Source organism: Peromyscus maniculatus, chromosome 14 (genome assembly GCF_049852395.1).
Source record: "Peromyscus maniculatus bairdii isolate BWxNUB_F1_BW_parent chromosome 14, HU_Pman_BW_mat_3.1, whole genome shotgun sequence".
In the NCBI taxonomy this organism is placed as follows: Eukaryota; Metazoa; Chordata; class Mammalia; order Rodentia; family Cricetidae; genus Peromyscus; species Peromyscus maniculatus.
The window spans coordinates 24,269,963-24,293,511 of NC_134865.1; the positions used below are offsets into that span (position 1 = coordinate 24,269,963).

The 23,549-nt window shown below is 37.9% G+C and overlaps 1 protein-coding gene across 2 annotated transcripts in view; it reads right to left on the reverse strand.

Annotated features, from left to right (window-relative positions):
• Nucleotides 1-23,549, reverse strand: part of LOC143268427 (uncharacterized) — a 44,656-nt gene that overhangs the window by 17,725 nt on the left and 3,382 nt on the right. The window contains exon 1 of one of the 2 annotated variants that reach the window (XR_013044310.1): nucleotides 19,036-19,174. Coding sequence is in view for 1 of the 2 variants with exons in the window: in XM_076550708.1 (XP_076406823.1) it covers nucleotides 20,875-20,963 (89 nt within the window). In the remaining variant the exon portion in view is untranslated. Of the gene's footprint in view, nucleotides 1-19,035; nucleotides 19,175-20,874; nucleotides 20,964-23,549 lie in introns of those variants that run through there. The other variant, XM_076550708.1, reaches the window with a different exon arrangement.

Genomic DNA, 23,549 nt, shown 5'->3' on the forward strand with positions numbered 1-23,549 from the left:
CAAGCACAAATCACACGTAGGGTCCCTCTGCTGCCTCTAACTACATTGTGGAAACTCAGACTACCACGTCCTAAAGCCAACCTAAAGGTAAACAGCAGCAGAATGGGCAGACACCCTGGGGCAATGTGAGCTTTGTCGGCCACATCTCTCTCCAGTGCTTTCCTGAGCAGCAGCATCAGGCTTGGGGGAGGCAGAACCAAAGTTTCAGAATTTGTTTGTTAGCCTAATCGGAAATAGGAGATAAAGAACTAGCAAGGAAGAAGCAGAACGCCCTCTGGCTAATGCTTCCTACAGCTACTGTCTTTAGATTGAAGAAACGGCAAGAAAAAGTTTAAATTTATGTATTCTGCACATAAGCTCTGGGGATTTTAGAAAAGCATCCATAGCTGCTTCTGATAAAGATGCCCCAGGGGGAAAAATCTCCGAAAAGTATATTAAGATGAACAGCATAGCAATAAATAAGACAATTATAAACAATCATTGGGGTGAAAGGAACATCAAACGATGCATTACATGGATGTTATTCAAATCCTTGGACCTTTTCCTCTAATGGCCCCCTACACTCCTTTCTACCTCTAAATTACATTCAGTGTGTTTGTTCATTAACCTCCTTGGCTTATGTCATAGCAGAATGAAAACAGCTTAGAACATGTCCCAGATTTTCAGTCTTTGCTTCTGTGATGTTTGGTGAAAAAAAAAAATCCAGAAGAGTGATAGCTTTTCTTTCCTCCTGTCAAATCCGTCCTTCTGTCACATCTACCCCTTGCAATCAGTGCTATCTCTGGTAGAGAGGGGACAGTAAAGACCATAGCCCTCTCAGTTCATAAGTGACAACACTACACATTTCCAAAGAGTAGCAGCATCTCCCCAGCAGACGCCTTCATCCTTAAAATACTTCTGGATCCAATAGGATGTGCAAAAACCTGCTTGGCATTGGGTTCAGAGTGGAGAGGTCACCCTTCACCTTTGGGTAAGCGCCCCAGAAGATCAGTTTCATCAGAGTTTGGGTAGATCCTGTCTTTGCTTGGGATTTTTATCTGGCCTTTTGTTCCTGATCAGGAAAACACTGTTTCCACTCAGCAATCAACAATAGAAAAATCTTTCTCCCTACTTCTAACACATAGTCAGAACACACATTACCGGTCATGGATTCTACATATGTAACATGAATACATAAAACATGTTTAGTTGAGCACAGCAGAAACAGGCATATATATCCATCATGGCAAAAATAAATATGATGCACAGGTTTCATTGTGTTCACACACAAAATAAAAGGTATTGAAGAAACTAGGTGTGGCTTATGCGGGAATTCGGCATTATCTTCTCAATTTTACTAGAAATTTAAAATTATGCTATAAAAGAGAATATGGCTTATAAATAAATGAACAAGGTCTGCAGTCTGCAGATTGCTTGCTGCCTACATTTTCCCTGGTCCCTTAAGTGTTTTATTCTGGGTCCAAAGCTGCTTAGCTAACTGAAATCCCAAGCTGATACCCACAGGTAGGAAAACCTGTTAGTTCACTTGTGACTAAATAGAAATCTCAATCCCTTAATGCTTAGAGCTACCTTTAGGTAATTTTTTTTTTTTTGGAAAAGAAAAGAAAGAAACAACAAAAAAGTGGTTGGGTCTTGTTTGAGGGATATAGTCTCTGAATATTTCTACCTTAAATCTTGTAGGAAGCAAAGATTCCCCGAGGCCAGCATTTAGAATGATTTTTCTACTCTCTGCAGTTTGCAAGTAGGATGGATTTTATGTGCAATTATAAGGAAAATACAAACACACACACACACACACACACACACACATACACACACACACATATATATATGCTCATGAAAAGATTACACTTTGCTGTTATAATTATTGCAAAAAAAGGGAAAGCAAAGAAATTAAGCTTGTTTGTTTCCTAACAAAACATAAGCTACTAGAACCTGGGACTGATATTTAAAAGAACAGTGGCCAAAACAACAATAGCAACAGCAATGCAGGTTGTTCTTGTGTTATTTTGTGGTCAGAAAATGAATAGATCAGTGTTACAGAGCAATATAAAATGTCTTCGGCTGGTTCTCTTGAGAGGAGAGATCAACTGGTTGAAAATCAAAGGACTCAGACCAAGTCAGCTTACCAGCCAGTATGTAGTCACCTACCTGTTCCTGCATGTGGACTGGATAAACCAGAGATTTTATTCTACTAATGTACAGCAATACTTTCTTCAGGAGTATCATGAGCTCCTATTAAAATATATACTTCTAAAAGAAATCTGCCATGAGAGCAAGAACCCATAGCATATTAAATTTATAGGATACAAAGAGTTAATAAATCATTTTTTATTAAGGCTGGTTCTCCCCTTTTCTTTGACACAGTGATATATGCATGCAACCAAATATCATAAAGCCAATATTTGAGTGCATGTAGATGAAAATAAAAATATTCATTTATTAATAAAAATTGTTTCCTAAGGCTTATTCATTTGGGAATCTGCTCAGTGTCAGTTCTATTCTTTTAAAAAGAATATTAACAGGCAAGGTCTTTGCCAGGCAAAGTCACTTTCTTCATCTCCCAGCTTTGCCTTGCTCAGCTGGAAAACTACCTTCATTCTCTACTCTATTTGGAGGGACAAGACCTCCTGATCCTGTGACTAAATGAAAGGCTGCAAAGGGTCTTACTCACCTTGTACCTAGTCAGCCATTTTAAACACATTTGTATTCGTAGTGCTGTTCTGGGTTACACTGGCTCACACTGTCTCTAATGCCTGCTTGGAGATGTCGTGCAGATGGATCCTGATGGAGCCCAGTCACCTGAGCATCAGTCTCCCACACTGGATGCCTGCAGACCACAGTCTGCCTTGGTGCAATGAAATCATGCATTACACACATCACACAGGCTCTCTCTGTTGTCATCTTCAGGTAGATGTGAGCAAAGTACTACAGTAGCAAACACAGAGCTAAATGCAGTGAGTAGTTCATGGTAAACAGAAAAAAATAAAGCATAAACATGCTTTGGATAACTATGTATTGATTAAGGATGGATGGCCTCTTTCTTCTTCAACATATTTCATTGTGTATTCTTAAAAAAGGCATTTGAATTCAGGTTTGGTTTTTTGTTGTTGTTGTTGTTTTGTTTTTGTTTTTTTGTTTTTTGGTTTGGCTGTGGTAATTTCACACATCCAAGCTATGCGTTGATGGCATAATATAGCTTTCCAAGAATGTATGTATGCATATGTTTACCTGAAATCACTCCTTAAAATACAAAAATTCCCCACGAAGTGGCAGTGTGTAGCAAAGACTTCCCACCAAAGAAACACTATGCGGTTTTGTCTGGTGTATAAATATTTGCTGTTTACCATGTCATGAGATGTAGGCCATGATTTTTTTAGGAGAGATATTAGGACTCAAAAGAAAGTCTGCTTGCATCAGTATTGTGAATGAGATCTTATGAAGTGCTGTTTGGAGGACGGAGCATCTGAACTCCACTGCTTCCAACCCCAGCTCTGCCAGTTGCACAGCTTCAGCAGGATATATATCCACTTGTGCTTCAGTTTTCTCTCCTAGAAAATGGGAATTCTAAGTGTCCCTGCCTGCTAAAGCTGCTGGAAGTGTTAAACCAACTTCTGTGAGTAACTTGCTTATTAGGGCACCCAGGCCATTATAACTTTCTAAAAACTGGTGAGGGTTACTGCTTTGGAACTCAGAAAGTTGTGAGCCATCTCAGTCCATGCTTTTCTAGTGCTGGCTTCACGTCCCTAGCTCACTAAGTGAAAACAGCGAACAAGTTTATTCTTGTATGTGTGAATCTGTAGATGCAGCTACGTGGTCCCTGCCTTCAAGATGCTTGTATGTGTGAATCTGCAGATGCAGCCATGTGGTTCCTGCCTTCAAGATGCTTGTATGTGTGAATCTGCAGATGCAGCTACGTGGTCCCTGCCTTTAAGGAAGTTCTAATCAGAGGGAGAAAAAATAAGGACTTAAAGAAAAGAAAAGAAAAATACCTAAGTCCCAAGCCAGTTGAATATTTAAGTACTAACAAAAATCTCATTAGTCACTAGAAGCTTTACTAACTGAAAACCAAAGATTATTATTGAACCAGGAAGGAACATTGGCATCAACATGGCTTGTCTTCAGTTTTCCTTGCCTCACAGTAACTCTTCCTCATTCTGCCGTACAGAACACCATTTCTCTTAATAGGCATTACATCAACACTCAGTCCTGTGGGTTTTTTTTTTCTAATCAATAGTCAAATGATGTCATATGCATATACTTTTCATCTTGGTTAAATCTCTGTGGATGACAAGTTGTTTCCCTTCTGATGCTGTTTTTTATATCAGGTCTTCTAGGTATCATAACAAACAAAATTAAGAGTAATATATGCTCATTCTTAAAATAAGCAAAACTAAGCTATAAAATTTTAGGTGCCTTTGAGTGTACCTCAAAGAATGTGACATCAGCAGTTATATAATTTTATTGCTGATGTTAAGTCGGTGACAAACTCCCAGCCACAGTTTGCTCTGGATGTCGGAAAATGAACCTTATGAATTTTAATGCCTTTTACTTCTGACATTGATTTATGTTTTGTACAGCTGTACTTTTCTATACACTGATATAAATAAACAGCATCCTTAATAGAACATTGCGAGGATGCCCTGTTCCAAAGTGTTTTTGTTTTTTAAACATGAGCTGGAGGTTGTTTAAGTAATAATATTCAGCGCGTGCACACTAATCACAACAATTTGAAGTGATATAGGGGTGTCTATAAATGTTTGTCTATTTGTTTTACAGATTCAAGCTTTGGGGATGAAAGTGGTGTTCAAATAAAGCTGCTAGAGGTGCTTTTAAACACTGCCAAGAACAAAGATGACACGATGATAATCTAATCGACTTAGAGCCAGCATCTGACAGTGAGTCACTGAGAAATGAGGTGTTCGTGTTCATTCAAGGGCAAAGTTTGGCCTCCAACATGGGGAAATAGAGGGCACAGAACCGGACATTTTATTTTAGTCTGTTTATGGTATTTACAGCACTACATGGCATGTTAATTAATTTGACTTCATCCATACAACAAACAATTGGAACATCTTTCTGTGGGTGTGACAGAGAATCAGCACAGAATAAGCTGCCTTTGTCTATGTCCTGCTCCCCCACTGTAGTGGTGATGGCGGTGGGAAGGTTCCTCATGAATCATCTTTTTGATGACGTTGCCTGTTATTTTCTTCGTTAGTAGAATATCACCTCAGAAGGAAGAGGTGCACTATACGCTCAGGACCTTCTGAACATTGCCTCATACTCTGCTTCTTACCGACTAAATAATGTACACAGAGAAAACAAGGTGCCAGGAACTTTCCCTGTGTTTTGTAGGTGTGTGCATTGGTTAGTGTTGATGGGCAGGATGTGGGACCACCTAGGAGAGCACCCTCCCTGCATCCCTGTGAGGGATAGTCTTGATTAGGTTAGTGGAGGTGGGAGCGTACACCCTCAAGAGCAGGTGGCACTGTTCCCAGGGTTTGAGTCCTAAAATATAAAAAGAAAGAGCAAGTGAATTGACCATTAGTGAACTGAGTTTCTAGTTGCTTCTTAATTATGGTCACGAAGTGACCAGCTGCCTCAAAACCCCGCCACATTGATGCCCTGGTCATGGGGAACTATGCATCATGCCATGAGCCAAAATAATGTTTTTCTGCCTTAAACTGCTTTTGTCTGGATATTGTATGACAGCAACATAAGAGTAACCAGTAGAGAAAATAAAGTGCCAAGAAATGAGACCATAGCTGTGATTAATCTGACTGTGCTGCTCTTAGGATGCGGAACAAGTTTGTGGCAAGAATGAGGAAGAGTTTGGAAATTTGAGCCCTGTGAACTTTCTGATGGAAGCTTGTAAAACAAAACACCAGGAAAAATAATGGAGAGTAGAAGCCTGGCTCTTGAGGCTTCAGAGAAGAACAAGGGCATCATGAGAAACTGGGTTAAGTCATCTATGTGAATATTTTAGCCAAGAGTCTGGTCTCATTCTGCCTGTGTCCTTGGAACTCCAGTGATGTTTAATTTAAATGCAATGAATTAAACAGGAGAATCACTGGATTGGCGATGAGAAAGTAACTGTAATCCCTAAAAAGATCAGCACCACTAAAGAGAAACCTCCTGTGCTACACTGGGCCTACAGGAAATGTATCCTGAGGGTCACAAAACTCTATGAATTGGAGGTTCTATCATGTGAAGATCCAAATACATATGAAGGAAGAGAGCCTGAGCTGAAGGAGCTCTCTGCTCCTCCAGGACAACTGCCTGGAAAATGTTTCCCCTGGATCAGCTCACAGAAGCTAACAGCTGTGGTCCAAGGAATCAGACCATACCTCCAGCTTTTAGCAGAACTTGATATAGTTAGTCAGATGAACAGGATCTTAGAGTTCTGCTTTACAATTTCAGAGAGCAATAGAAGTCAGACAATATATGGCCATATCAGAGCTCCTGAGAGACAGGCTATTGTAGGAAACAGTGAAGGAAATGCCGAAGTGTAAACCCCAAGAAATTAGCAATGCCAGGACTGTGAGTCTTCTGCTGAGAAAAGTGGAGGGTATGGCATGGTGGCAATCTGAGAGAGAGGCTATATAGGCTGCACAGTGTAGCGCTGGAGGGGTGAGGTTACCTAAGCCCTTTGGAACCCTGCTAATTTTTATTGTAAGTGACAGATGCCAGACATGTGGTTGTAGAATTTGCTACTTTCCCTTTTTGGTTTTCGTTTTTACTTTGGTCTAGATCATTACTTCCTATGAGCACATGCTCCCCTTTCAGAATTGGAATATTTATTTTGTGCTATTTTATGTTCTAATAATTCTAACATTGTAACTTATCTTTTGATTTTTCAGGTATTCCTGGTTAAAATTACCTTGTATTTTGGATAAGGCTTGGGCTTTGGAATTTTAACCAGTAATGAGAATCATTAAAGACTTTTGAAGTTGGACTGAGTATATTTTTCATTTATAAAATAGCCACAAGATTATCGGGACATGATGCGGAAGATTATGGCTTATAAATTGATGGAATTTTTGTATCAAGTTGACAAGTGGTAGTTTTGTTGATATTGATTTTCAACTGGATAAGATTTGGGATCACCTACAAACCTCCAAGTATATCTGTGAGGAATTATTTAGATTAGGTCCACCAGGCATCCATGTGAGGGGTTATAATAATTAGGTTAATTTAGAAACAATGACTGTCACAGAGGACAGTGGCATTATCCCCTAGACCTGTGCTCTATTCTCTCCCAGTAGAGGAAGCCAGCTGAGCAGAAACATTAATAATTCTCTGCTTCCTGGCTCAGATGCTGTCAGACCAACTTCCTCAAGTTCTTGTCTCCATGATTTTCAGAGTACCCTCAAACTGTGAAGCATAATAATCTATTCCTTCTTGAAATTAGTTTTGTCAGGATAGTTTATCACAGCAAGAGAGAAGTAACTAAGGCAGTTTGCATGACTTTTACTCCATAGAACTGGGGCAAAATAAATAGTTGAGCTATTTTCTGGATCAGTTCGCCTACTCTAAAGTCTCATATACCCAAATGGCAGGATAAAAATTTTATAAGTTTTAGTAGAGGATTCTCTCTGTTGATGATGGTCTCAGTGGTCTCCTGAGTTCCACAATGTTTTGGGGAGAGTCTTGGGTGTTGGCATCATTCATTTTGGTATACTCTGTAGTCAAATACTGTGATAAATGCATTAAAAATCCTCCAAGAGAAATGGAGATATGTCATATGCAGCTGGATTCTATATACCAAATGCCAAGGGTTATTTTTCTGTGAAATAGCAAGTAATCTGTTCTTGAGGAAATGCTTTCTACTATGTTGATAATGAAATGGTGAAGAACTTAACAGAGACATAGCTGGACTGACTATCCAGGGCCCCAGGAAAAGATAATCCTCTTTGGGACACGGCACTCCCTTCCCTAAGGAAATGGGAGTGGTGCCCTCTAGCAGTGAGCCCTGTACAAAGGTACAAAAAGGTACACCAAAACAAAAATCTCACAAGAGGGAAGATAGATATTTTCTCCTTCTGTCTTTACTGTTTCTAAAAAACTTAGCCTTTTTTTTTTTTTTAGCACTTCAGATGCTAGTGTTACAGAATTGGAAAGAACTTTGTGATCATTTGAGTTGTGAACATCCAGACAAAGTAAAATTAAGATCCAAATATTTTGATCATTTCACTGGCATATTTCCCATTTTGATAACATGTTAAGAAATTAAGGTTTGCTTAAAAGATTCTAAACAAATCAATGAAAATGAATACGAAAGAGTTAATGCCATTATCAAAACATTCATTTTCATTAAAAATAGCAACTCAGGTTTACACGTGCTATTTAAAAATAACACTACTTTTGCAAAGATAAATTTACATGCATCATTTAGAAATGTGATGTTTTGAGGCTAATATGCTATACAAGTTCTAAGATGCTAGCGTTTGTACATTGTGTGACACCCCAGAAGCCATGATATCTCTCTCCATTTGCATGCTTAATGAAGAACAAACATAGATAATGGTTAGTGTTGTTATTTGTTTTTTGGTCTTTTGAGGGGTCCTCGACTTAGCTCCCAAATAAATCACACACAGATGCTTATTATTACTCATGATTGCCTAGCTTTAATGGCTTAGTTTCTTGCCAGCTTTCCTTATCTTAAATTATCCCATCTACCTTTTGCCTCTGGGCTTTTCCCATTCTCTTACTTCCTTAAATCTTAGTCTTACTCTGTGGCTTGCTGTGTAGCTGGGTGGCTGGCCCCTGATGTCCTCCTCCTTCTCTGGCTCCTAGCTCTCTCCTTTTCCAGATTTCCCCCTCTATATATTCTCTCTGCCTGCCAGCCTCGTCTATCCTACCTTGCTATTGGCCAGTTCTTTATTAGATCATCAGGTGTTTTATACAGGCACAGTGACACAGCTTCACAGTGTTAATCAAATGTAACAAATACAAGAGTAACACACCTTAAAATATTCTACTACAGGTTAGGACAAGTGCTGCCAACTCACCTGCATTGGTTTTACAAAGTGAATATTCTATGTATTGGTGTCATAGTACATAGTATTATGTATATTACATAGTACTTCATTACTATGTATTGAAGCCATGATGTCATCATCATTGTCTTGCTCCAACTTAATATGGACAGTTCACCTTTACTCTTCTGGTTTTCCTTCCCATCATGTGCAAACCATAAGCAGGTTCAGTGCCATAAGATTTTGGATGGTCTTTAAGGGTACCAACAGAATCAACAATACAATTAACAAGACACAAAGAGTATAGTGCTTGGTATCAGCACTCTGCTTCACAAATTATACATATTTGCTTGTGGTGAAAAAGAGTGAGGTCTTCCTGGGGCCCAGGGGAGAGTGTGTTTATTCTCAATAGGAGGTGGTTTGTCTAAGATGGTGATAGAATCATTACATTTTTATTCAGTACATCAACATCTCATTCATTCACTGCAAAGCAAAGTGTTTTCTTCATTATTTTATTTTCCAGAACTGCCAATTTTTGTAGCGTAGAGTCCATAGTTCGTAGATATGAGTGTTTTGTACTGACTTTTCATTTTTCTTGTCTTTTGTCTCCCACTTGCTGGACGGTAAAGGCATGCAGGAGGACATATTGCTTTTTTTGCTTGTTTGTTTAATAAGAATAAATCATTCCACCCCTTAATTTTTCATATCAGGTATATTACCCTCTCCTGAATCAGTCTCTTTTCATCTTCCATCTTCAATCAGGTCACAGAAAAGGAGAAGATCATCTAGTGGGCCTTAAAATATGGTTATTATCTAAATGAGAACATTTATAATATCTAGCTAGGAAAAATGAGGTAAACAAAATGTAAGCACAGAACATTGCTTCAATTTTATACAGCGAGATGGGAATAATAAAGCTTGTAAGATCATAAGAAAAGCATAAGGAGCACATCACCTGAAGGGATGGCCCCTAAGACTGTTGGATCTAGTCTTGGTGACATTGTTTCTCCTTGGCTACATTGTGCTACCAAGAGGACACATTAAAGTCTGCATCTCCTGACCAAAGAGAGCCAACACAGTTCCTAAACCCCAGCCTCTTTGTAAAGAACCTGGGAGACAACATCCTTCATGACAATGATGCATGTTTATATGGAAGAGGATGTTTTATTCTGCTCTTAAAGACTCATAGTATGAGCCAGTGAGAGACTAGTCCTTTACCACCTCCTTCTTTCTTTGGATTGACATCTGTTGTGAGACTAATTTTAAAAATTATACAGTGCATGCCATCCATTCGTCTGCCTACAGAATTTGCGTTGCACCTGGCAACACTACATGTTACGCTTGTTATGTTCCCTCTGCAGGAGGTGAACCTCCCTTCTTGATGCCCTGTCCTCTGAACGTTTTGGTTATCCCAGGAAACACATTCCTCCCCTCTGTTAGCTGTCTGGGAGGTTATCTTTCAAATCCCAAATTCCAGGAGTAAGTTAACCATGTGATTCAAACTGATCAGTAACAAAATCAGGTGTTGTTGCCATTTGATGTGCTTATCTGAATTGACTGGTTGTTATATGGAGGGATTCTTCCTTCCCCTTTAATAGTAAGGACACCTTTCCCACAGAGTTTTCCAAGATGGGTTGGATTGTCAGTGCAAATCCATAAATGGTAAAAAAAATTAATGCAGTCTTAAACTCTGAATTCTGTGAATTTACATTTCAATTCAGTCAAAACTCTGGGTTGGGTTTTATAACACATTTAAACAAATCATTGAAAAAAAAAAGAAAAGAAAAAGCTGGTCATTGATTCCCATAACCAAAGTTCAGCATCCTATCCCCCAGGCCCTAAGACATAGTAGTTGATGATTCATTTTTGAAAATAATACTTATAAAGATATTTTAAACTTGTTTCATAAGAAGGTCTTCAAACATATGATGAGAGTTAACACATCTTTTTACAATTTTCTTCTTGTGTACATTAAGTCCTGTTCAGCTGTAATGTGTGATGTCTCTGAGTCCTTCACAATCCTAGACTCCCTCTGAGTATTTTCTACATTTGTTGATTTGACTTAAAAGCCAGGGACATGAACTTCTTTTTGTCTAAATATTGCACTTTTACAATGTATTATAACCCTTTTTTATAAATTATGAAGTTATAAAAATAAATTACTTTGGTTATTGTTGTAGAGATTTAAACAGACTTCTAGCTAAAAGAGATATTTAAATTGAATCTCATCACTGTGCCTTAGAACTTTCTACCAACTTTAGATTTGCATAAATCTGATCAGGATGTATTTATATCCACACCCTAATTCTTCTTGGACTATTAAATGTTAATACAATGTCACAGTCTATGGTCCCTCTAGCCTCATATTTTTCAAAACTTAAGTTACTATACTAACTATTTTTGAAACCATGAAAAAATGCTAATTAGTGTTGGCTTAAGTTTTTATAATCATTAGTCCATAAACATATTTATATAGTTAGCAGCTATTTTCATACAGAAACAAGTTTGAAAAAGGTAAGAGTAATTAAAACATGAATTTAATTCATCTCTCACTGACTGTAAAGTGTGCTCTGCTATCTAAGTAAGAGCAGAAATGTTACCCATGCTCACAGTGACAGCTTTAGCGGTTATTTGAACATCAGTCAGTGGGCATAGACAGGACAGCTTTGTAGCCACCATGAACAGAAACACTTCTGGTTCTGAATCAGTGTGTGCCAACACTGTTTTATGACTATGAGAAGTGTTGTCAATCAGACTAAAAAACCATAGCTTTCAGTTGTTGTTCTTTTTTATTTTATGTGTATGGGTGTTTTCCTTTTATTTGCAACTTTTTTTTTTTTTTTTTTTTTTTTTTTGGTTTTTCGAGACAGGGTTTCTCTGTGTAGCTTTGTGCCTTTGCTGGAACTCACTTGGTAGCCCAGGCTGGCCTCGAACTCACAGAGATCCGCCTGGCTCTGCCTCCCGAGTGCTGGGATTAAAGGCGTGCGCCACCACTGCCTGGCTCTATTTGCAACTTTTAAAAAAGAAAATTAAATAAAATAGAAAAAAATGGCGTTATATTGAGGGGTAAATAAATGTGGGAATATCATGATTTTCTCAGATTTTCCCTGGTCAAATAGCTAGATATTGGTAAAAATCCTTTCTTAATGGCCATGCCTTCTATGCTGAGCATCTCTGTTTGGGGGAGATCTGTGAGCAGTAAGTAACTCAGAGTAGGCATTTGTTAAGTTGGAGTATTTCAGTGATTACACAATTCCTCTGGAATACAAGTTCCTTCTGTTAGTCTTTAGAAAAATGTGGTATTTAATTTCATTTTACAGACACAACCACAAGTTGGTGAGTTAGGCTATAGATCATAGGTCCTCTACTTTTCAGTACTATATAGCTAGAAGTATCTGGAAGTTTATTAGGTTCACGATGTGCCTGAGTAAGTAGAGCCTGGAGCCTGAGATGCACTCTTGTTTATGAAGGAGCCTGCAAAGCTGCTGACTCACTGCTGGAGGTTATAGCTGCCTGAGAAGCTTTGAGCTTAGAAAGGCAGGAAGAAAAAGTGCCTCAAGATGAAAAAAAGGCTTAAATCATTCAGTGGCTTGGTGGCTATATCTGTGAATATTACCAATATTACCTGGAACAGGAATCATAAATGATATTATAAAGCCTGACTAGGATATGAAGTCCCCCAACGTATCTTGCAAAATTACTAATCAAGAGGAATTCATTCCAAAAGACAATGTGAACAGATAAATTATTTTTTTCAGTAATATTTATTCTCTTTTTCCTCCTGTGAGAAGCACATTTTCTCACCTCCCAGATTGGCTTATGATTTTCTTAGGCCTATGGACTGGATATTAGTACATGGGATACTAGCGGAATGTGAACTGTTTGCTGATGATCTCTGTTATCATCACCACACGAAGATGTACAGTCTTACTTACTAACTCACAGAACATGAAGGAAATGTGAAGTAGCCTTGGAGCCAAACTTGAGATTAGATCCCAAGCCCAACCACTTCTTGGATACCCTCCTTCACTATAGATCTACAGACTCATAAGAAAAGAATAAATAGAGGTCTTTCAAAGCCCCTGAGACTGAGGTTAGTTGTGTGTATAGTTTAGCTCACTAAATAAAATTCTTCAAAACCCTCTTACAATGACTGAAATAAAAAAAAATCAAAAATACGTATTGCTGTGGGATGTTCTATATGCTGTGAATATGTATTTCTCTGATTGGTTGATAAATAAAACACTGATTGGCCAGTAACCAGGCAGAAAATATAGGCAGGGCAAGCAGACAAGGAGAATTCTGGGAAGAGGAAGGTTAAGTCAGGAGTCACCAGCTAGAAAAGAGGAAGCAAGATGACAAGGCAGAACTGAGAAAAGGTACCAAGCCATGTGACTAAGCATAGTTAAAAATTATGGGTTAATTTAAGTGTAAGAGCTAGTCAGTATTAAGCCTGAGCTAATGACCAAGTAGTTATAATTAATATAAGCCTCTGTGTGCTTACTTGGGGGATGCAAGTGGGAGAGATTTGTCCTGGCCAGCTGGCAGGACACAGGAAATCTTCTAGCTACAATGTATCATTTTCTTAAATGCATATGATCATAATGAGGAAAAAAACTAGAAAAAATCAATTTTGAGGGGAATTAATTAATTTCTTTGATATTATAACTTTATATATTATATTTATATATTATATTTAATTTATATATATTATAACTTTAGAGTGATGCTTACAAAAAAGCATGGCTGTATCCTCTCACAGTTCTTATACATATATACAATTCCTATATGCATATACACATAATTATGTGTACATTATAAACATAATTCCCATTATCATGATGCCCAGAGGTGAAAGAATTGAGATATGAAGGTGAATACTTATACAAGTATCCATGTTCTTATAAAAAAGACCGACTAGAGCACTTCATTCTTTATATCCTATGAGAACACAGGGAGAAGAGGGCCTTTTTCTCCAAGAACAAAGAAATGAACTCTTACCAGACCCTGAATTGTTGGGGATTCATGGGTACCTCTCACTCATCAGAACTGTGTATTTTAAATACAAAAGGTATTTCCTAAGAAGGTAGACCAAGGTTTGAACACTGGTAATCGCTTCCCCTTGCCAAAAAGACTAAATTGCATGTGGCTATGGACAATTTACACTACACTGTCAACTAGTCACAGTGAAGGCTTTGTATGATACTAATAAAGATTGGCCATTTTGAAAATTAACTAGAGAGCAAGGGAATTAACAGTGAGTGAGGCTTCCTAAAGCCACAAATGTCCCTGACCACGGGGTTTCCTTAAGCCTGGTACCCTGAAGAGTGCTGTTAGATGGTATATAGTTAATGGAAAGTAGCCTCAATAAACTATTCTAGTCGTATCACTTAAAAGGTAAACCAGCAAGCCAGCAGATAGCAAATCTCGGAAAGGGACAAATATTTAGAATTGGTACAATATATTGTATAGAATATTCAGTGAAAACATCACAAAACATTGAATAAAACACAAAATATAAACCATATATGAATGCGAAGCAAACAATAAAAAATTAAATTAAATGAAAAACTATATTGGCAAAGAACCAAGTGTTGGGCTCAGCAGACACTTATAAGTAGCTAATATAATGTAGAAGAAATTATTAAATCCCCAGAAAGATATGAACTACCAAGATTATAAAAATGGAAAATCTGAACAGACTAATAATCAATAGGAGATTAAATTTATAACAAAAAAAATCCACCATCAAAGAAAAATCCAAGACTTCATAATTTCACTGATGAATTTGATCAAACTAGAAACTAAAGAAGAAGGAATATTTCTAAATTCACTTGGTGAAACCAATGCTATCCTAATATTAAAACTAGAAAAAGACACGCAGAGAGAGAGAGAGAGAGAGAAAGAGAATAGAATTTTAAAAGGAAAATGTATGATCAGTGTCCCAATGGATATAAACATATTCACTCAGAAACTGTTCCCATCCTGAGTTCGGCAGAATGGTAAAAGACTCATTCCCCACCGCCTCTTGGGATTTATCCCTGGAGTGCAAAGAGACTTCTAAAGAGTCAAACAAATAGATGTGAACCAAAACATTAACAGGAGAAACAGTAACAATTGTATGACCATTGAAGAGGGACAGAGAAATACCAAAATAGAATCAACTCCTGTTCGTAATAAAAATCCGCAACAGATTAGGCTTAAACATCCATGTCACAACACAATAAAGACCATGCATGACAAACGTGCAACTAGCATCACACTCTGAAGTTCAAAGTGTTTCCTCCAAGATCAGAAACAAGACCAGGCCCCACAGAGGCTGCTTTGATTTAACACGGGCTCAGATGCACTAGCCAGAGCAATTTCACAGGAAAGCATGGGAACATCCAAATTAAAAGCAGCATGATAAATTTTGTTTGCAGAGGATTTGATTTATGCATACAAACCCCAAAAGGCTAAACTAAAAAAAAAAATTGTTAGCCTAAATGATCTTTTAGCATTATTACACATTCAGTGAACTCTACTATGGAGATATCCAGAAAGACTCCCTTACAGTTGCATCCAAACAGACAAATGAAATACTCAAGTAAAAAGAATAAACAGAAATAGCTAAAACCTTACAGAGGTACTACTAGGCACATCAACATGTGTTTACCAGAAACCACCAAGATTTCAAAACTTCAGTCTAAGGACACAGCAGTAAATCTGAACAGAAGAAAGAGCAAACTGGTATTCCCATTACATTTATACTGGTGGGCTTAATGGAACTCCACATTCTCTGTGTGCAATTATTCCTTACTTTGTGGGACATTTCCAAAATTCTCAAGTTGTGTCTTCCGGTCTCATTAGGCAGATCTCTTGCTGTTACTGAGTCGATGGGAATCAATTTGAGAAGTGAGTTTTCCGCTTGTAACTGTTTCACTATTTTGAGTCCCTTTACTGTCTTGTAGTTAGGCATTTTATGTTTGAAACAAACACATTCTATAGATACTCAGAGTTACACAGCTAATTTTGGATTTTTCAGTTTTTTGGGGGCCAGGCTAAGAGCATTCGGACTTTTATATCTAGGAATTACCACTCCATATTTCTGACCAACATTTCTTGTTTGTAGTCAGCTATGTGCTGGCAGATGTCTTGATGGCAAAGTCAAAGTAGCAACTCTACTAGCCTTTCCTTGTTTTTCATCTTTTGTTAACTGTTCTTTTCAGCGAAAATTTGCGAATTGTCTGTTTACTTTATGTTTTTTTAATTTTTGTTCCTTTTAAAACCTCTTCATAAAGACAACTAAACCTTTCCTCCCAGTAACTTCAAATGTGTTTATTACCCAGGGGACAGAGACACCTGGCTTTCTATTTCAGAGGGAGGACAGGGCTACAGCCATTCTTTATCAACTTCTATTAAGTCTGTCCTATTTCACTAGAGACTACCACCACTACAGCCAGTATCTAACTCTCTCTCCTCTCTCTCTCCTCTCTCTCTCTCTCTCTCTCTCTCTCTCTCTCTGTGAAAGCATGAGATGTAGTTGCCTTCTACATTTACCTGTGTGGAAATAAGTGCAGCTGATTTGCATAGGCTGCACATCTCATGGTGAGGCTAAGATTTAAATTTATCCAGAGTTATTCCCAAGTGGTCCCCTGTTTTCTGCATTGTGCTGTCTCTAACATGAAAACCCTAAGATGATGTTAGTAATTTTCTTCGGCATTTAGGGTTGCATGCTCCATGCCTCCTATTGTGGAAATCTCATGGCAGCTTCTGGGCATTCCAATAGCATATCTCAGAGGAATAAAAGCTTCTCTCTCAATGCTTCAGACAAATGGAAAAGTCTGTTACTATGAGGAATATCAAAGACATATAGGCTAAGAATTAACATCTTTAAAACTTTTTAACTGTTGAGATAAGACATGTCATTGCTAAGTGAATAAATAACAAGCAAAAATGAGCAAATAAACCAAAGTGAAAATATGTTTATTGTGCCCTTACTACATAGAAATTACACTGATATTCTCATGCCGTTAATCAGACTTAATACTTGGAAAAATAAACCCTAAAAATGGAAGTATTGAAAAAACAGCATATGTATGTGACTAAGTAGTTGAGGTCTGTTTTCTCTTCTAGTTATCTTATGCCAAAAGTTATTGTCCTAATCCTACACTGCTGTGGATATTGTTCTATATAAATAAAACACTGGTGGCCAGTGACGAGGCAAGAAGTAGGTGGGACAAGGAGAGAGGAGAATTCTGGGAAGCGGAAGGCTGGGGGAGAGACACTGCAGCCACGGCCAGGAGAGGCAACCTGTAAAGACGCTGGTAAGCCACCAGCCACGTGGCAAGGTATAGATTTATAAAAATGGGTTAATTTAAGATAAAAGAACAGTTAGCAGAAAGCCTGCCACGGCCATACAGTTTATAAGTGATATAAGCGTCTGAGTGATTATTTTATAAGTGGATTGTGGGACTGCGGGGCTTGGGGAACCTGGAGAGAAGCCCTCCAGCTACACTACACAATTCCTGAGGGACCTTAAACAAAGATTAGCAAAACTCAAAATGTAAATGAGTGAGTGAGTTAATTCTTATATGAACTTTTAAAATTATTCAGCTATGTTTGTCAAGAACATAATATAGGTACTGGAACTTCTTCCTTTGTTCTATGTTTATTCTTAGTTATTGGCCTGCATGTGTGTGTTGTAAGCATGCATGTGTGAGGGTGTGTGTGCCCTTGCCTGCAGGTACAGAGGCTGAAGCTGATGTCTTCTTTTGCTACTCTCCATCTGGCTTTTTTCTTTTCTCTTTTTTGAGAATAAGCATCTCACTGAATCTGGAAATCACCATTTTGGCTAGACTGACTGTTCGACAAGTCCCTGAGACACATCATTTCCATCCTGTCTCTCTTCTGGGGTTGCAGATGAACACTGCCATGTCCAGCATTTTACATGGCTTCTACAGATCCAATTTCACATCCTCAGAGCAATAGTTTTGCAAAAAGCATTTTACTCACTAAGCCGCATCCTCAAGCCAAGCATAGCATGGGATAATAAGAAACATTTTTCAATGTTATTTTTTACTAATTTGTTGAGAATTTTGTACAATGTGTTTTGACTATATTCACTTTTAGCACCTCCCTGTATCTTCTCAAGGGTCCACCTCACCACCGTCTCTCAACTTTATGTCTTTTTTTTTTCTCTTTAAATAACCCGTCAAGTCCAGTTTGTGTTGCCCACATACTCATGGTATGGGGCCATCATTGGGCCATAGTCAACTTACCAGGAAACACATCCTTAAGGAAAACTGACTCTCCCATCCTTAGAAGCCATCAGCTGTTAATAGCTCCTCAATTAGGGGTAGAGGCTTGTGATTTCTCTCCTCCCCCAATGCTGGAATATTAGCTAACTTGTTCTCATGCAGGTCCTGTGAAGGCAACCATAGTTGCCATGAATTCATGAGTTCACCCACTCTGTCATGTCTAGAAGATACTGTTGGGCTCTTGTCCTCTGACTCATGGCTCTTAAAATCTTTCTGAGATGGTACTTGAACCTCGGAGGGGATATGATATGGGTGTCCCAGAGCATTCTACAGAGCATTCTACTGATGCTTATTCTGAGCTTTGACCAGTTGTGAATTTCTGCATAGACCACCATCAATGGACCAAAACCCTTCTCTGAGGAGGTCTGAGAACTTCACCACCTATGCATACAGAGAGAGGTGTCAGTTTAGAAGGTGTTTTGATACTATGTCCACTATGATAGGAATCATAATTGGTTCACCCCTGGGGCTTGTAAGCTCCCCAACTGTTGGTTCTTGGCTATATTTCTAGTGCCAGGCCTGTGTTCTGGATATAGAGGGGCCTCATTCCAAGCTAAATCTAGGGCACATAGAAAAGCAAAAATCTTCACCTGAATCACGCCAGATTTGCCTCAGAGAGCTGACCACCCCCTGAAGTCCCTTGTGCATTTGTGAAGCAGAATCCTATTTAGTCTTATAAATAAAAACCAGGGGTCAAATATCGGGGTAAAAGCTGAAAGATCAGAGAAGCAGAGCAGCAGCCAGCAGAGAGTTCTTACCTCTCTTCATCCTTGGTCCAATCCTGTCTCCATCCGTTTTATATTCCCATCTCCACCTCCCAATTATGCTGGGATTAAAGGCTTGAGCCTCCCAAGTGCTGGGATTAAAGGTGTGAACCACTACCACCTGGTCTCTATAGTTACCTAGTGACTAGTTCTACCCTCTGATCTCTAGGCAAGCTTTATTTGTCAGAACACAAGCAAAATATCACACAACACATATGGACTTTTATTAAAATGAAATGAAAGCATTATGGAGGGAGACTCACCCCCAGAGCAGAAGTCATGTGTGTTGATGGACAGGAGACACTTTGCCCACTGTGTTAAAGAGATTGTCTCTTGGCTGCTAATCCTCCTCAAACCATATTTATACAATAGCAGTAGGTCTGGATAGGAGAGGTTCTTGGGATCAGCTAGCCCAGACCTTTCCAAAACCCTCAAATAAGGAGACTGAAGCATGAAGAAACTTATGTCTCTCAATTCTTTTCTCAGTTTTTAACCTAATGAGCTGAGACTTCATACCTTAAATCATAAACAGAATTTAAAGAAAAGACTTCACCATTTTATTTCTAATGCAGGGTTTGAGCTGAGCTTCAAATGTTCCAAAGACAAAGTTTAGTTTCTAGAAATCTGGAAGCTCATGTATTTCTTTTAAAGTTGTAGAATTTGTTTTCACTGTATGTTTGTGTTTTTCCATTATGACACGTTGGTTTTAGTTCCCTACAGAATGTGTGATGATGGCACAGAGTTCAGTGCTGGTATCTCTCCACCCTGGTTCAAATTTAGGCATTTGCTAATCATATGATCCTGGGCTCCATTCCCTCATCATCAAAATCCAGATAACCTCAGTATCAATACATTCTCATAGGTTTGTTGTGATGATTAAATGAGCTATCACCATTAACATGGCTTCCATTTCATAAGTGCAGAATGGAATCCTCAAGTTTTTGTCTGTTGTGTGTTCATGTGTATATGCGACTCCCATGACGATAGGTGACCTAAGCATGAAGGAGAGCAGTTTGTTGCTTTTCTAGGCATAATTACAGATGCTACAGTACAATTCATATCCGTTTCTTTGGTATCTCAGTGGCCACCATCCCTGACAGAGTGACATAAGATAGGAAATATGTGTTTGACCTCACAGAATTCTCAGTCCATTGTGCCTTGAAGGAAGAGAAGAACAAAGCAATTGGTATTCTCACAGGTTAGCAACCTTATCAGCCACTCTATGGCTTTCTGTCTTCGTGAATTTGACTACTCAAGCTCCTTTACTTAAGCATATTTGAATTGTGGTTACTGGCTTTTTTCACTTACTGTATCTTCAATGTCCATCCACCTGCAGCAACCACTGCATTCTTACATGACATTTTGTTTATCTCTTCATCTATTGGCAGAAAATTGGGTTGCTTCCCTTTTTTGGCTTCAGTGAACAATGCTGGTATAAATACTAATGTACAGCAATTGCTTAAGGTCCTTCTGTTGTGTGGTACTATTTCTGGATTTAACATTTGTAGGTCACATATATATGCTTAATATTTTTTATTATTGTTGCTCAGTGCTTTATGGTCTTTTAGAATGTATAGTCCTCTTTTTCTTTTCACCTAATCTCTACATTATAGTATGTGTGGTTTTACTAATTTATAAACTTAGAAAACTCATGGGAAAATATAACTTCGCCACCTTTTCTTGTTGGATAATTAACTGCAAGTTCTGCCACAGACTAGCTGAAAACATGTACATTGGTACTTATGTAATCGTACCTATGACATGCAATTTAGAATGGCCACAAGATCATTGTAAGAGGGGAAAAGAGAAATAGAGCAGGTATCAAGGTCCTACCTGCTTTGACCTTGGAGTGACTCATGGCATTTCCTCCTACAGTTAATTTGCACAGATCATTGGCCCATCTGCAGTAGAAGCTGAAGATTCTAAGGGAATACGGAACAGAGGTGGACATTGATGCTGAAAGTCATATTTAATAAATTTATATTTTTAATTTTTTGTATCACTGAGAATTGAATTCAGAGCTTAGTACATGCTTGGCAGGCGCTTTGCAGAACTATAGTCTCTAGCTCTAAATATTTATTTATTGATTTACTTATTTTTGATATAGAGTATCCTATATAACTCATGCTGGCCTTCAGTGAACTCCGATTTGTTCTCCTGAGTACTGGGATTGTGGGCATGTATGTCTATAAGGGGTTTGGACTTGTATTTTATTAAATAGAATAATGATTACATAAACTTGAAAGACAGCAATAAGCATGTAATTTATTTCAGTTACTAAACTTGTTTCTATGAGAAAAATATCCTTGTAAAAACTCTGTGGACCATGAGGGTTTTGTAAATAAGATGGATTTACAGTGTCCTATCATTAATTAAATTAATTTAACTTTAACTAACATACAATAAGAAGCATGGCACACAACACTATGGTTTTGTTAGATAAGACTGTTAATAATTTCAGCAGGTAAATGTATTTTTATTGCTTAAAAAATCTCCAAAGAGTTTTAATAGTAACAGTTTCTTCAACAGTCACTAACTGGTCATCTTAACTCAGCTATTTGATAGAATTTTAGAATTGGTCTTTACTGTACATTCTGGTCTCTATTGTATAATAAATTAAAGCTGCCTCATTCATTTGAAAATTTCTAAGTTTCTATAGTGATTTTGACTAATTGAGCATAACTTAAACTTGTTTTTAATTAAAGAGCTATTCATAAATTCTTATGTATAAAATTGACAGATGCAGTTGGAAAGTACATGTATGGCATATTAACAAAAAACATATATATGTGTCTCTTTGTATTTGATTGTCATAATAAATACATTGAGAACTGTGTCTGTATTATATCCAAACAGCCAATTATAAAATATGTTAAATCTGTGAAATTGGTTGTTTATCATCAAAGAGACAGACAAAGAAGTGTTATTTGAATATTTCTACTTCATAAAAAACACTGAATTCCATCAACTAGTGACAGCATGAAACAGTGTCATCTTATGCTTTATTACGATGTCTCATTTTAGCCTTTAACGTCATTTCTGGAGGCTTTGACTAACACATTTGAGAAAAAGAGATATTAGCTTCCACCTTGCTGAGAACTGACTCAACTTATTTTTTTCAAACAGAAAGGCAATATACAGCTACTTTCAAAATCAATTTTGACAATAACTGGGATTTATTTGAAATTCTATTTTTGCAGTAAGGAGCTAGAGAATCATCTTGGATTAGCAGTTGTTCTTACATATTTTGAATATGCTGAAATTACATCTATTCTTTAATTAATACCAGATTAAGTTGTTTTAAGAGTGTAATCCGTAGTTCTGATTTGTAGCATTTTACTCTTGTATAAAACTAGATAGTCGCCGGGCGGTGGTGGCACACGCCTTTAATCCCAGCACTCGGGAGGCAGAGGCAGGCAGATCTCAGTGAGTTCGAGGCCAGCCTGGGCTACCAAGTGAGTTCCAGGAAAGGCGCAAAGCTACGCAGAGAAACCCTGTCTCGAAAAAACCAAAAAAAAAAAAAAACTAGATAGTGAATTTCTATAAAGGATAAGACATGTATAGTTTATCACAGACTTGTATAGAGGTAAAATGTCTTGAAGGGTCTCCTCCATATGAGACCCATATTTCATCTGTTACAGTAGGAAACAGAAAATGTGCTCATTGTGTTGGCTGACAGCAGCGTAGACAGAATAAAAAGGTGGTTCAATTGCATGCGTGCTGGTGGTTGTCGAGGACATGGAACTTCAGTATCTCTGACGGATTATTTTAAAAATATCTTTCTGGGACCAAACCACACTCTTTTTGTTTCTGGTAGATTTATTTTTGTTCTTCCTTGAGTTGGTCTGGCTCAGGCTCATTTAGTCTCTACTGTGGAAGCAACCAGGATAAAATCAAATCCCAAGGTTTATACAAGAAATGGTGGCAGAAACCAAAATTGAAATGCATAGTCCATGAACAACTGGTTTGCCTCATAGTCCGTGGAAATGCTGATGCCCTTTATCTCAAGTTGTTTTAGATGTTTTGGTGCTGTTTCTCTTTAGGAATATATTGTTTTCTCAACACACTTTTCTTTCCTTGAAGGAAATATGAGTTAATTTCTTGCTAGTTCTGTGTTGGGTCCTTTCATTTATAGGAGAAACAGTCTATGAATCCTACAGATTTGTTTTGCTTCGTTTATCAAAATACAGTGGGAAAGAAAAGAAGTGATTACTAAGCTGGATTTCAGTAATGGAGTAATCAGAGGCTTTGGGGGAGTTCATTTTGTTTCTTATTTATGATTTGTAGTTGTTTCTCTAACTGTCTGCAAGATACATGAGGGAGCATAAGTGAGCACACTATGGAAACATATAAATATTTATCCAAACACATTATCCTTCAACTGATAGCAGTGTTTTCAGTGTCTTCTATTTGGGAATATTCTTCAGATCAACCCCCTCGTTTTCTTTACATTCTTGTTTTGCCTTCATTCACTTTTTGCAAATTGCTGAAGAAGAGACTGCATTTTA